Consider the following 14,037-nt stretch of genomic DNA (forward strand, 5'->3'; position numbering starts at 1 on the left):
GGAGAGTGTTGGGGTGTGTGTGGTTTTTTTTTTTTTGCCTTCTCCCCCAAATGGAACCATTGATAGGTTCTGACATATCACGAGAAAACTGTCCCAAAGATGCTATACTGCTACTTGCTTATTGCCTGCAGTGTAACTTGGAAGTGGAGCCAAGGGATGATGTTATGATAAACACTAATAAGCACAAGTGGGATAAGTCTCACTTTCTTGTTGAAAAATTGGCTGCTTCTGCTGCAAGTCCAGAACCGGCAGGAAACTCCTGGTGTTTTGGTAGGTGCATTAATATCTACAGATACTTTTTAGGAAGAGTAGGTTTTAAGAAAGTTGTAGAAATGAAACTGGGGCTTTAAGATTACTGATGCACAATCTGTGTGTGTCATAACTGCTGGTACTGAATATACTATATGTATTTTTTTTTTCCAAATCAGTACACAGAAGATGAAGCTAGGAAAATGGGAGTAGTTGGCTGGGTTAAAAATACCAGACAAGGGACTGTTACTGGCCAAGTTCAGGGCCCAGAAGATAAAGTAAATGCAATGTAAGTACTTTTGTGTCAATGTGTGTTAGCATCATTAACCTGTCCAATTTGTTAAAATGATTCTGAAGAGAATGTAAAATTAGATTTAGATATCAGTGACTTACTGTGTTTAAAAAAAAAAAAAAAAAAAAAAAATCAAGGTTGTTAGAAATATGCCATCTTGACTCCTGAGCAATAGTTAGCCTTCTGGTGTATGGGAGAACTGGGAAGAGGAGCAAAAAGGAATATTAAAAAATAGGAAAACAAAAAAGAGACTATGAAGTGAAAAAACACAAAATTAGAAGGAGGAAAACAGAATAGACAATAGGATTACAAAGAAGGACATGGACAATATAAAGAGAAGACCACCAATTGTGCCAGGACATAGGATAAGGGAAAATGGTGTGGGTGATGGGGAGGAATGTGTCTGCCTACCTGTCTACTGTAAGTAGGGGCTTCCCCTACAACAACAATAAAATTTGGAATCACTGTTGTAATGTAATAGTATTTTCCATTGGTCTTCTGTGAGCTAGTATCCTAAAAGATACAATTTTTACCAAGATGTCTGCCTCCAGCACTAAGCTCTGAGATAATATTTTAAATTTAAAACTTCAAAAAAAAATTAAAACTGTTTGTTCTTGGTGACAAGTGCTAATCCTGTCAGCTTTCATACTGCTTGGCTGAGTAAAATACTTACTTTTTCCTATGATTCTTAAATCATAAATTATTATGAACAGAGTAGTAGATTGCCTAATCTCAGTATACAAACTTTTCTGACCTGTTTTTTTTCAAGGGCTCTAGTGCCTCCGTAAGTTGTAGCAGAAAGAATAGTCCTCGTGTCAGAGACTTGCCTTTTGTTGTCCTCATGGAAATCATTCAGATTTGGCTGAATTATAAAATGTCAAATTTGCAATCTATATTATGCCCAGCAGCGGTTGCTGCTAAAACTTTTCAAGATACCACATGTACTGGACATGCTCCCCAGTGTCTCTTTTTAGCATGGCCCATATGTATCTCCAGATGGGAACTAGACAACATAGGGCAAGTGGGACAAGGAGGAGGATCAATCAAAATACACATTGGGCTAGGGGCATTTGCACCAGACTAGGATCAATGAGGCTTTACACTCATGTTTTCTAACTGCTGTTGGTAATTCAGTTCCTTTACAATATTTGTTACTGAGCGAAGCCTCATACCACCCTGAGAAGCAACAGCAGCTGGAAATAGAATATGGCAGACAAAAGTCTTATTTCATTAGCCATACTGCCTCTTTTTAAGAACCTCCCAAATCTGTGTCTGATTATGCTGTAGGTAAAATGAGGCTACTCATGCATATGTAATCGTTGTTTCAGTATGTTGTGCATTTCCTAATAGGTGGTTCACAAATGATTACAGCCTACTCCTGCTGTCCATTATTGGAGTTACTCTTTTCACTGTAGTGAGTGCCGACTATGCTGCAGTGCTGGAGGTCCAGAGTTCAAACCCTGATGATGATGCATTGGGAGTGGATGAGTTACAGTTGCACATAATAGAATTTGCTTACCTCACACAGTTAAGTGACACTATTATATTTTGGTATTACAATAGTGCTTACTGCCCTCTACTGCAATTGGGTTCCTATTGTGATGGGCACTCTACAAAAACCTAGTAAGAGAGATTCCCTATGCAGAAGAGTTTACAATCAAACTAAGACAGACAGATGAAGTAATTTGCCTAAGGTCATATAGCAGATAAGTGACAAAATCCAGATCTTCTAAGTCCCACACCCTATCCCCTGGGCCATACTAATATCGCTACAGTTTTGTGGGATTTTGGAGTGTTTTCACTTTTATATACTTGTCAAATGTGAGATGTGACAGATGATACTGGTGTTGAGTTTAGTGATGGAAAACAAACCAAAAGAAGTCGGTGTGTGTGTAATGGCAGTTGCTTGGTACAAAGGAAAAGGGAAGATGTGTTAGGCAAGGACAATGACTTAACAAAAGGCACAGTCATGAATGGGAGAAAAAAGACTGAAGGGGGTGTCCAGAAATTGATGTTCATTATTGATCAAAATTTTCTCAGAATGTTCTGGCATTTAAAACTAAACTGAGGAACATGTGTTTGCTGCAGCTCAATAGAAATGACTCTCAACCTCTGTGTGGCAAGGCAACGTCTCGCTGGTGCAGCGCCTCCTGCTGGTTGTCTCAGGAATTAGCTCTCCAGCATCCAGAGTGCCCTCTGCAGACCGGTGTCCCTCCAGGACCTGGTGCCCCTCTACATCAGGGTTCTGCCCCTGGCAGTAACCCACAATCTGGGTTTCCCCACCCTGGGGAACCTCCCATCCTTTATCCCCACCTTGCCTCAGTGGCTACTGCCAGTCACCATCTAGCCCACACTCCCTGGGGCAGACTGCGGTCTACAAACCACTCATTGTCGGCAAGGGGGTTTGGACCAGCTGCCTCTGCCTATTCCTGGGCTGCAACCCTAGTATCCGCTTGTGGGCCCTTAACTCGGCCTGCAGCCTGAGGCTTTGCTAGGCTGGAGCTCCCCAGCTCCCTCTGCCCTTCACTAGCACTGCTCCACTTCAGATACCTTCCTCAGCTTCACAGGCAGCCAGATCCTTCTCTCTCAGGAGTGAGAGAAAGAGTGTGTGTCTGTCTTAGCCTCTGGCCCTCAGCCCTCTTATAGAGCCAGCTGTGGTCTGATTGGGGCATGGCTGCTTCCCCCAATCACCCTGACTTTTTCCCGCTGCAGCCCTCTCCCAGGGCTGTTTTATGCCCTTCAGGGCAGCAGCAGGTAACCACCCCGCTACACCCTGGTTTAGACAAGACCTAAAGGAACAGGTTTTTAAAAAGAGATTTTTTTTTTGCCACAGAAACTGTCACTTCTGTCACATGTTCCTTTTAATTCAGACACACCCTTGCTTCTTAAACAAGATTACCTTCCCCAAAGAGAAGCAGGTGACAACTCTCAAATTGGAAGATGAGGAAACTGGGCAAAGTGACTCCAAAAAGTGTTTGCTAGCTTATTACAGAGTACTACCTACTGTAGATGTGTTTCCTATGAAACACATCAGGTGGGTGGCAAGCTTCTTATTTTCCAGATGTGTGGGACAATATGCCACAAAATATTGCTAGTCCATCACATATTTTGGATAGGCAATTTCCATTCCAATGTTTTAACTCATACTTGCTATTGTGAAACATTTAAAAGAAAACTACCTGTTTTGCTCATTCCAGAAATGTGAAGTTATTAAAGATTAAGCCAAATTATTTGTCATAGTTATTACTTATTTTATTCCACTTTCAGAGGCTTTCCTAATACACACAGTTAACATCTACAGTTTTATATCTGTCCCTTTATGCAAGGCAGTGTCATGCCAGTGGAGTTGAAATTTTTTGTGGAAACTGCTATAATACACTTAACAACAAATGATCTAATGCAGCTCTGATGGTATCATATGAGCTTCCGAGGTAAAGCTTATTACAGTAACTGTAGCTTGTTTTAGTTATGAGGCATTACAAAAGTCTAATAGCAGTACATGATTGTATATACTTTATTTGCTGTAGCACCAAATCACCATAGGCAAAGTTGACGACATAGAGCTTGCCTATACACAAAAGTTGTACCACATAGAGGGGGAATAAGCTATACCAAAGTAAGTCACCTTTATGTTAAAACTGCATCCACACTAGAGATTTTACTGGTATAATCCTGCCCAAAAGAGCTATGGTTGAAAAACTGTGTAGGCCTAGCCATAGCTTCATACTTAATCCTACAGAAGCACAGACATTTCAAATTTAGATTCTTATGTGCATTTCATTGTTATTAGTATTTTTTAATGGCAGGAGCAGGGCCACCCAGAGGAGGGGGGCAATTTGGGCAATTTGCCCTGGGTCCCACAGGGGCCCCCACGAGAATATAGTATTCTATAGTATTGCGCTTTTTTATTGAAGGGGGGCCCCTGAAATTGCTTTGCCCCAGGCCCCCTGAATCCTCTGGGCGGCCCTGGGCAGGAGTATCACAACCTAAAAAAGTAGATACTTCTATATATCATGGAATGTTGTGGAACCATTTTAGTAGATTGTGATTGTGTACTTTAGGAAATATTTGTCATGGTTTTATGACACTGTAGCGTATAACAACCATTGTTTCATTGGAAAGATTTGTGTAAGAAAGTACTCTGGGTTGGGTGCATTATAGTGTAATGTTACTTATTAGGTAATTTGTAAATAAGTAACTATACTGTATATATGCAGTAGTAGTTTTATCTGGTACTTATATTTTTAATTTATTTAAATTAGGAGTATGTAGTGTAAATTTTTTTATTTATTTTATATATATATATATATATATATATATATATATATATATGCGCCATATTGGATTTTGTATTTAACTCACAGATGTATACAAGGTACTTTGCCCTTTAGTTGCTTTTTAAACCACTTGACCTTGACCTTATTTTCCTTTGATTAAATATCCAAATCACTAGTTGATGTTATGGAATAACAAGGTTACATTTCTTGTTTTATCTTGGATATTTTTGAGATACAAAGATAAAAACACTTTTTTTATTTGGTAAGCTGGTAGTTGTGGAGGTTTGTTCCCTTCCTATAACTTAAAACCTTTGTACTTTTCCTAAACTTAAAAAAAAAAAAAAAAAAGAGGCTCAGCCTATATCAATTTTTAGCCTAAAGCAATTGGTTAAATTTTTTATATGTCCTTGAAGAATCATGATATTTTAAAAATGGAACATTGGCAAACCCTTATCTGTTATAAATGTGTTTTTTAATTCTTGTGAAATAGTTCTGTGAAGAAATAGGCTGAGGAACTTTCTAGGTTGCTTTTTGAACTCCTATTTTTTAAAAATGGTTTTCATACAATATGTATGATAAGAAATCGAAACATATAAACCTAGATTTCAAAAAAGGGCCTGCAGCGTCTACCATCAGGAAATGAAAACTTCAAATGCTGCGATGTCTTTAAAAACATGGGTGTGGTTTTCCTTAGTGATGGAAATCTGGAATACAGCAGTGGCTGTCATCATTAGGAGGGCTGCCTGGAAGCACAGAAGTCCATTTCAGTTGTTCCCAGGCCAGCTTTCAGGGACATTTTGCATTTGTGTTGTGTTTTCTTTTTCTCCTTCATTGCCTCATTCTTGTAATAAAGATGATTGATGGTGAAAGCTTTCTTTTGCAAATTGCATTACATGTAGCCAATTTGGAATGCAGTTTGACATTTTCTTTTATATGAATAGTTTCAAAACTATTGTTTTGTTAAAGTTAAATCTACTTTTTGAAAAATAAAAGAAAACGGAAAAATAATGTTGGTTTTCCTGATAAACCATTTAAAAGTTGCATCTTTAGGAATTTATGTATGATTAACTAATATGACTGCATTATGCACAGTAACTATGGTCTTTGTCCTGGTGATTTAATGTCAAGTTGATTTGGGGGGGGGGGGGTGTTGCAAGATGAATTAACAAAACCAGACAGGATTGTCCACACCCATATTAGATATTTGTTTAACAGATGAACTTTGCACTTATTTTCATTAATAGTTTTGTTAGATTAAATGTTATAATTAAAATTAATATTTAAGGGATGATCGTATAGCTAACGCAGTGCTCTGCACTACTATGCAAGAGGCCTGGGTTTCATTTCCATTCATAGGGACAGATTCTCTTTTCACATAAACTGATGTAAATTTGTAGTATCTCCACTGAAGTCAGTAGAAATACTCTAAAATTTACATACTGGTGTAACTGCAAGCATAATTTGGCCCCTGATTATCTTCTATCCTGTCACTGCTAGTGATTCTGGGAATGCAATTGGGAGGGGGAATACTCAGTGTCACCTAATGTCACTGTGCTTCAGTGGGTCACAGCTGAGAATACCAGATCAGGACAAACTGCTGAGAAATAGGGCAGACTCACCTCTGAATCGGTGGTTATTCTAACATTCGATATACCAAGCCAGTAACAAAAGTAAACTTCTGTCTCACCACACTGGTTAACAAGAAATTAAAAATGCAGTCATTCCAGCCTTTGTTTCATCACTCAGACACTGGACTCTATGATGAGTGATTATTGAAAACCAATTTCATCACTTATAGGGTCCTCTAATCCCAAGAGATCAGTCACATAGCCAGGTCAATATATAACTCAGATCTTACCCAATAATCACACTGTCCATTCTTTAGTATCTCAGGGCACGTCTACACTTGCAAAGTTAGTGTCGCTCAGAGAGCAGAAGGGAAACCACTGTCGTGTGTTCACACTGACAGCTGTCTGCGCAATAGCATGTTCACACTTCTGGCACTTGCAGCGCTATTCAGAGCGGTGTATTCTGGGCAGATATCCCACGGAGCACCTTTCTCTCTTTTGCCACCAAAACTTGTGAGACGGCAGAGGGGGTTGCGGGGCATCCTGGGTCCAGTCCCAATGCCCCGTGATGCATTGCTTCACATCCCAGCAATCCCTGTGCTTCCGTCCGCATTTGGCGCCATCTTTCAACAGTTTGTGTACTGCGCGCCCTGCCTCTTTCAGACTGCAAGAATGGATCCCAAACTGCTAACGAGTATGCTGCTCGCTCTGACCAACACGTCATGAGTGGCAGTGGAGCTGTTCCTTAACTACAAAGGCAAGAGGAGTGCAACATTGATCTCGCCATGCGTAGTAGCTATGACACGCCATTGCTTGTGGCGTTCACGGAGGTGCTGACCACAGTGGAATGCCACTTTTGGGCTCAGGAAACAAGCACTGAGTGGTGGGATCACATCATGATGTACGTCTGGGATGACGAGCAGTGGCTGCAGAACTTTCGCATGAGGAAAGCCACATTCATGGGACTGTGTGATGCGCTCGCCCCAGCCCTTCGGCGTAAGGACATGAGAATGAGAGCTGCCCTGTCACTGGAGAAGTGTGTGGCAATAGCACTGTGGAAGCTGGCTACTCCAGACTGCTGCCACTCGGTCGCTAACCAGTTCGGAGTGGGAAAGTCGACCTTTGGAGTCGTGATGGAAGTGTGCAGGGCCATTAATCGCATCCTGCTCCAAAAGACTGTGACTCTGGGCAATGTGCTTGACATTGTGAATGGCTTTGCACAAATGGGCTTCCCTAACTGTGGAGGGACGATAGATGGCATGCATATTCCAATTCTGGCACCAGACCTCCTAGCCACCAACTACATTAATCGCAAGGAGTATTTCAGTGGTTCTCCAGGCACTTGTGGATCACCATGGGCGTTTTATAGACCTTAACGCAGGCTGGTCCAGAAAGGTGCACGACACACATCTTTTGGAAGGCTGGCCTGTTCAAGAAGCTGCAAGCAGGCACTTTCTTCCCAGACCAGAAGATCACCATAGGGGAAGTCAAAATGCCCATTGTGATCCTGGGAGACCTGCTTACCGCTTAATGCTGTGGCTCATGAAGCTATACACGGGGCAACTTGACAGCAGCAAGTAGGAGTTCAACAATAGGCTGAGCAAGTGCAGAATGACTGTGGAGTGTGCATTTGGCCGTTTAAAAGCCCACTGGCGCTGCCTCTATGGGAAGCTGGAGCTTGCCAATGACCATATTCCTATGCTTATAGCCACGTGCCATATGTTCCATAATATTTGTGAAGGGAAGGGGGAAAGCTTCACTCAGGGCTGAACTGCAGAGGCTCAGCTCCTGGAGGCTGACTTTGAACAGCCCGAGACCAGGGCTATTAGAGGGGCACAGCACAGGGCCATAAGGATCAGGCAGCAATTTGAAGCTGAAAGCCACTAATATTTGTTGCTATGCTCAGGATTGCAGTGCTAGGAGGTGATTGGTGCACATGTTGCAAGAGGGTCCTTGACATTATTATATGTTGCTTCGCAGTGCTCTTTTGCTTTCACTTAATAGAATAAAGATTGCTTCCAAACAACCCCAATTCTTTTATTAAAAGACAACAACCGGAGGAGAGAGTCAAACGAAAAATTCATCAGCAGGGAGGGAAGGGAAGCTCTTAAGAGGAGGTCAGCTACAGATTTGTGTATGTCCAGGGATCATAATCAACCTTCTCCTTTGGAGTACAATGCACCCAGTGCTGTACTTCAGCAGGGCCAAACTGCTGAGGGATGGGTGTTGAGTGCAGTGGGTAGTGACAGTCCACAGTGCTGGACTGTGAGGAGGGAGGAGTGGAATGCTGCAGGTAGAGAGTGGAGCCAGGAGGTTAACAGTGTGGTGGCGGTGTGTGTGTGGGACGTATGGGAAAGAGTTTTGCGACAGCAGCTGCAGGGGAGGGTGGGCACGGAGCTGCTCAGTTTGAAGAGCTAATATGGCCTGGAGCATGTCCACTTGGCACTCCATAACAGTTAGGAGCTGCTCCGTGGCTTCTTTCTGGTGTGCCGCGTTCTCCTTTCGGTCCCTCTTCTCACTGTCCCACCACTCCTTCAATTCCTGTTTCTCAGTGGCCGAGTGCATCATAACCTCACGCAGAAAGTCCTCCTTAGTTCTTCTTGGATGTTTTCCAATTCTGCGCAGCCGTTCTGCCGCCGATAAGAGAGGCTGGGCTCCCAAGATCATCTCTGAAGTTTAAATGCAACATTTTACAGAAGCAGTATTGTTTGCAACAGAGACAACAGTGATTCAGTGTTTTAAAACACAGCCAGTACTCTCAGACCTGTCACTAACTGGCTGACCCCAGGCAAGCGCACATGAGCCGTAAGACCCCCAAAATAGTGAGTAGCCGCAGGGGCGGGGTAAATCACGCTTCCCAGACCCTGCTGTACACTTGGCATGTGGCTCTTGGGGAGAGCTAGCACTGTAGGGTGGGCCTGATAATTTCTGTCCCCACACTGCCCACAGGAGGTGATCATTATGGAAGATATCTCGCTGCCGAGGGTGAGCAGGGAATCAAGGGAGGGTCTTCTCCAAGCCTGCAGTTTCTGCTCAGCTAGCCTGTGTGCAGCAATGGTTCCCCCCTCTTGTCACCGCAAAGTGGCGTGGGAAAGTTACCGTTAATGGGGCAAGAAACAAAGCAGCTCTGACGAGGAACCTGTGGCAGCAGATTGCCCAGTATCTTCACGAGAGTTTCCTGGAGATCTCTGAGGGAGATTCCTGTGAGGTGAGGGAGTCTATCAACAGCTTGTTCCGCTGCTCAGACTAGGCATGCGGTGGGAGACAAGCCTGCTTCCTGCAACCCTCTTGCCCCCAACAACACCCACGCCACCCTGGGACTTGAACCTAGTATTATGCTGCCTTACTGGGCCTCTGTTCGAACCTTTAGCGACATGTTCTCTGACACGCCTATCAATGAAGGTAACATTCTTAATGGCAATCACATCAGTCTGTCATGTGGGTGAGCTAGGGGCCCTCATGGCACACCCACCCTATACCAACTTTTTCAAGGACAAGGTCACCTAAAACCTCATCCAAAATTCTTACCTAAAATATCTAGTCTTTCCACATAAATCAGCCAATCCATCTCCCCTCATTCTTCCCCAAACCACACAAGAGTACACACGATTCAGTACTACGCACTCTTGACATCAGGCGCGTGCTAGCATTTTACCTCTGAGGCTTTTCATTTCCACTGCGGAACATTCTAAAGGCTCCGCTATCTCTACACAAAGACTATCAAAATGGATCTTCAGGTGCATTCACCTCTATCAACAAAAGAGCCTCAAACCCCCATTGAAGATCAGAACTCACTCTACCTGATCGCTTTCAACTTCAGTAGCCTTGCTAAACAACATACTGATCAAGGACATATGTAGAGCAGCCACTTGGGGTTCTGCACACACATTTACGAAACTCTATGCAAATGACCAGAGCTCAAGATCAGATGCATTGTTAGGTATAACAGTGATATCATCACTTGCTCAAGGAACTCGGAAGCCCCTTCTGTCCAACCTGGGGCACTGCTCTACAATCTCCTGAAGTGGAGCACCCACAGGGACATCACTTGAAGAGGTTACTCACCCTGTGCAGTAACTGAGTTTCTTTGAGATGTGGGTGCTCCACTATCCATCCTCCTCCTCTCTACTTGGAGTTCAATTTTCAGACTCTCCAGTAGAGAAGGAACTGGGGCAAGGGGGGGGTCAAGTTGTGCACGCTGGATGAAACCCTAATGGTGCCATGAAACAGGGAGAGCATATGCATGACCCAAACGGACACTGCTGCTAAAATTCTCAGATCAAAGGCTTAGGGACACACCATCAACTGAAGTGGAGCACCCAGGGGAACACATTTCTGGAAGAACCTCAGTTACTGCACAGGGTGAGTAACCTTTTCTTCTGCAGTGGCTAGTACATGTGGTAGATCAAACCTAAACATAATATTTCTATAGTAAGGACACTAAATGATGAAAATAGGAGTAATTCCAGCAACAACTTGTTCATGAAACTTAAATAACTTAGTAATTTTTCAGTTCTATATTTCGTATTTGCAGAGTGCTGTATGTTTATGTGGCACTTCCTCAAAATTCATAAAAAAAAGGTCTTTGTGCTCAGGAATTATAATATACTTCAAAGAGAATATATGGGTTAATATGAAAGCACAAGAGAGGCATTTTAAAGCAATCTGCCTAATAGGTGGTATTATGGTCCACATTTGCATACTTCATATATTGAAAAAATGTATAGTCTCATTATAAACCTTTTCATAATTCTTAGTTCTATTACCTCAGCCCAATATTTTAAAACATAAGTGCTTAAAGTTATTTAAGAGCCAAAACATAAGTGGCCTGATTTTTTTCAGAGGTGCGGCACCTGTAGTTTCCATTCCATAAGATTTTTCAGACTTAAAATTGGTGAAATATTTGTTTTACTATTTCTTGTTTGTTTGACTGGTTTTGCTGCTACTGTGTTTTTCTCCCAACTTCTTACTGTTTCCGTCTCTCTTATATTTTACAACTCTCAGGGTTTGTGCCTCAGTCTTTCAGGGGTATAAATAAAGGTTTCCAAAGAGCACTACTTAGCCACCAGTAGGACTGCTGAGCATTACAAGTGACCTTCTAAGGTGAGGTAAACTGATGGGGCTGGATCCACAGGCTTGTGGGCTGTGTCAGTGACTGGCCCTCACGGCTGCCCTGTTTTCACTTTCTTCTAAGAGCAGTGCTTACATGCATTTGAACAGCCATCTTTGTTCTTGGTTGGCTGTAAGAATAACTGAAAGTTCTAAAAATGTGTGGTGTACAAAATTTGTGCTCACTTACAGATTACACTTAAACAACTACCTCTGTATGCTTTGGTCATGCCATTTTCCTGCAGTCTCCATCACACACTCTTCTCCCTCCTCTGTATTAACTATTACTTGGCTAATTGTAGGAATAGATGATTGCTCACATGGTGAGCACTCAGTTCTCAGCACTGTGTGGATGTCTCCTTGTACAAATGCTGCCAAACACTTTCTCCATGCTTCTTTCAGCAGTGTTCAACAGCATTCATGATCGAGTCTTTGCTGCCTAGTATAAATAATTGTCAGTTTTGTGGATTACAATATTTCAAAGAGCATAAACTGTCTTGATACATTTTTATTAGAAAAGTTTTGTTTCAGGGCATTCTGTCTCCTCCCTGTTAAACAGTCTTTACAGCATTGCATTTTCCTTTTTCCTTGGCAAAAGGAGGCAGACCAGATCTTTCCTCTGAGCCAGGGTTTAGGCCCACCCTCCCCAGGAAGGCCTCTTCAGAATTCTCTGCCTCAAATTCTGTGCAGATGGAAGATTCTGCATGTCCCTTTTTAATGGAGCCTTTCACAGAATTCTGACAAGGTTTTAAACTTTTGGCATTCTAATTTCTATTACTTTCAGAAACTTTTCTTTTGGATTTCTGAAGGAGGTATATGGTGCAGTACCCTCTTTCCCCCTTTCTCTGCAGAGATGGCAAGCAGAGACAGCCTGAAGTGGAAAGGCAAGAAATGTGTCCTCTTCCTCCCCATCAGCTGTTCCTGACTGTCATATAAGCAAGGTTTACATCAGGATGGCTGAGCAGGCTGCAGAGATGCTTCCCTCAGCAAGGCCAGGTTGAAAAATACTGGCATGGCTCCTCTGCATTTTTATCTCCACAAGGCTTTTGACCCAAAATATTGAATCTGCATTTCTTGCCTATTAGACAAATGTCATACATTTGCCTTCTGATTTAATCACTTTTTTTGCTTTAAACATTGTTAATCTTTAGCCAAATGTTTATCCTTCAATATTGACCCTTATTGATCCAGTAGAGTTAACTCTTTAAATAAGTGTCTTTTATGACTCCTATAATTTTTTTTATTAGATACAGTTTAAGGCCATGATCCAAAGCCCATGGAGGTCAAAGAAAATATTCCCATTGACTTCAGTGGGCTTTGGTTCAGCCCCAAAATCTTGAGTTCCACCATACAGTAATACAGGAGGAGGAATGTAATTACGTACATAGTCACTTTTCTAGATAATGACCTTCTGTGTACTTCATTCAGCCTAATATAAGTAGACTTATTTTTTCTTTGTTTTGTTATACTGTTCACTACTTTCCCATAGAGACTCAAGTGTGTTACAATGAATAGATTGTACCATCAGTATGAGTCTTAGTAGAATGAGTTTTTTGTGATTTTTCCCCTCTGAATATGAAATTAATATTTTTGGAACTCTGTTCTCCAATATACTATCTTCCATTTAATTCTTATGTCTATCTAGGACAGGAAGTGAGGGATGACTGATGAAACTTTATTAAATTTTACAAGGAGCTCTGGTTTCTGATTTCCCCAGGAGAATGATAGGAGTGCTCTGCAAGCCTTGTGCTCAGTCCTTGTGGGGATGGAGCATCTTGCAGTTCTCTTTAGCTTTCTCTGGTGAAATTTAGGTTGTGTCTCTGAATGTTTCATTCAGCCTCCCAACCTGGAAAAAATTATTAGGTTTTTTTTTTTTTTTTTAGAACTCTAGAGGCCCCCAGAGGATCTAGTCATAACAAGAATAAATCTCTTTATGCACGTCCTCCCTCAGTCTTAGTTACAGTTGATTGTAGTTCAACAGAGATGTATACATCTAAGAAAAACATTAAAATACAAACATCACTAAGTTGAAAGGTATGACAGCATATGGCACAAGGAGGAGGTTTGGGAGTTGTCATAAGTGTTGGAATCTTTATTCCAGTCTGGTGCTGCAAAGGAAGTAGACAGAATGCTGAGTAACATTGCTTTGGGAAATGAAGTACAATAAATCAAACCAAGTATAATTGCTGTTGTGCAAGACTGATCAGAAACACAATTCTTTGGTAAAGAGGTTAGATTTCTACCAATTCCATTTAAATTATGTAATATTTTTATATAAATTATGATCCATCTCTTATAAATCCTAATCTCTGAAACAATCAGTTTTTGGGGTGCTAGTTCACTTTAAGTGCTCTGCTCTCTTTGAAGCATATGAGCAGAGTAGGTAAGAGAACCAGTTAGAGGGACTAAACTAGTAGATTCTGCAATGTGAGAGCAGCATAAGCAATGTTCCTAACCCATAGTGTAGAGGATGAAATGGTGATAATGGAGAGAGGAAAATGAAGGGAAGGCACCTCAGAGAAATCTGTTTATGTGGGTGAAG

The 14,037-nt window shown here is 41.8% G+C and overlaps 1 protein-coding gene across 8 annotated transcripts in view; it reads left to right on the plus strand.

Moving 5' to 3' along the window:
• ACYP2 (acylphosphatase 2) overlaps positions 1 to 14,037 on the plus strand; it is a 145,107-nt gene that overhangs the window by 19,384 nt on the left and 111,686 nt on the right. For 6 of the 8 annotated variants that reach the window (XM_034764389.1, XM_034764391.1, XM_034764393.1 and 3 more), the window contains exon 3: positions 429 to 538. In XM_034764389.1, the coding sequence (XP_034620280.1) occupies positions 429 to 538 (110 nt within the window). Of the gene's footprint in view, positions 1 to 428; positions 539 to 1,891; positions 2,069 to 14,037 lie in introns of all 8 variants that reach the window. The other 2 variants (XM_034764388.1, XM_034764387.1) reach the window with 1 other exon arrangement.

Source organism: Trachemys scripta, chromosome 3 (genome assembly GCF_013100865.1).
Source record: "Trachemys scripta elegans isolate TJP31775 chromosome 3, CAS_Tse_1.0, whole genome shotgun sequence".
In the NCBI taxonomy this organism is placed as follows: Eukaryota; Metazoa; Chordata; order Testudines; family Emydidae; genus Trachemys; species Trachemys scripta.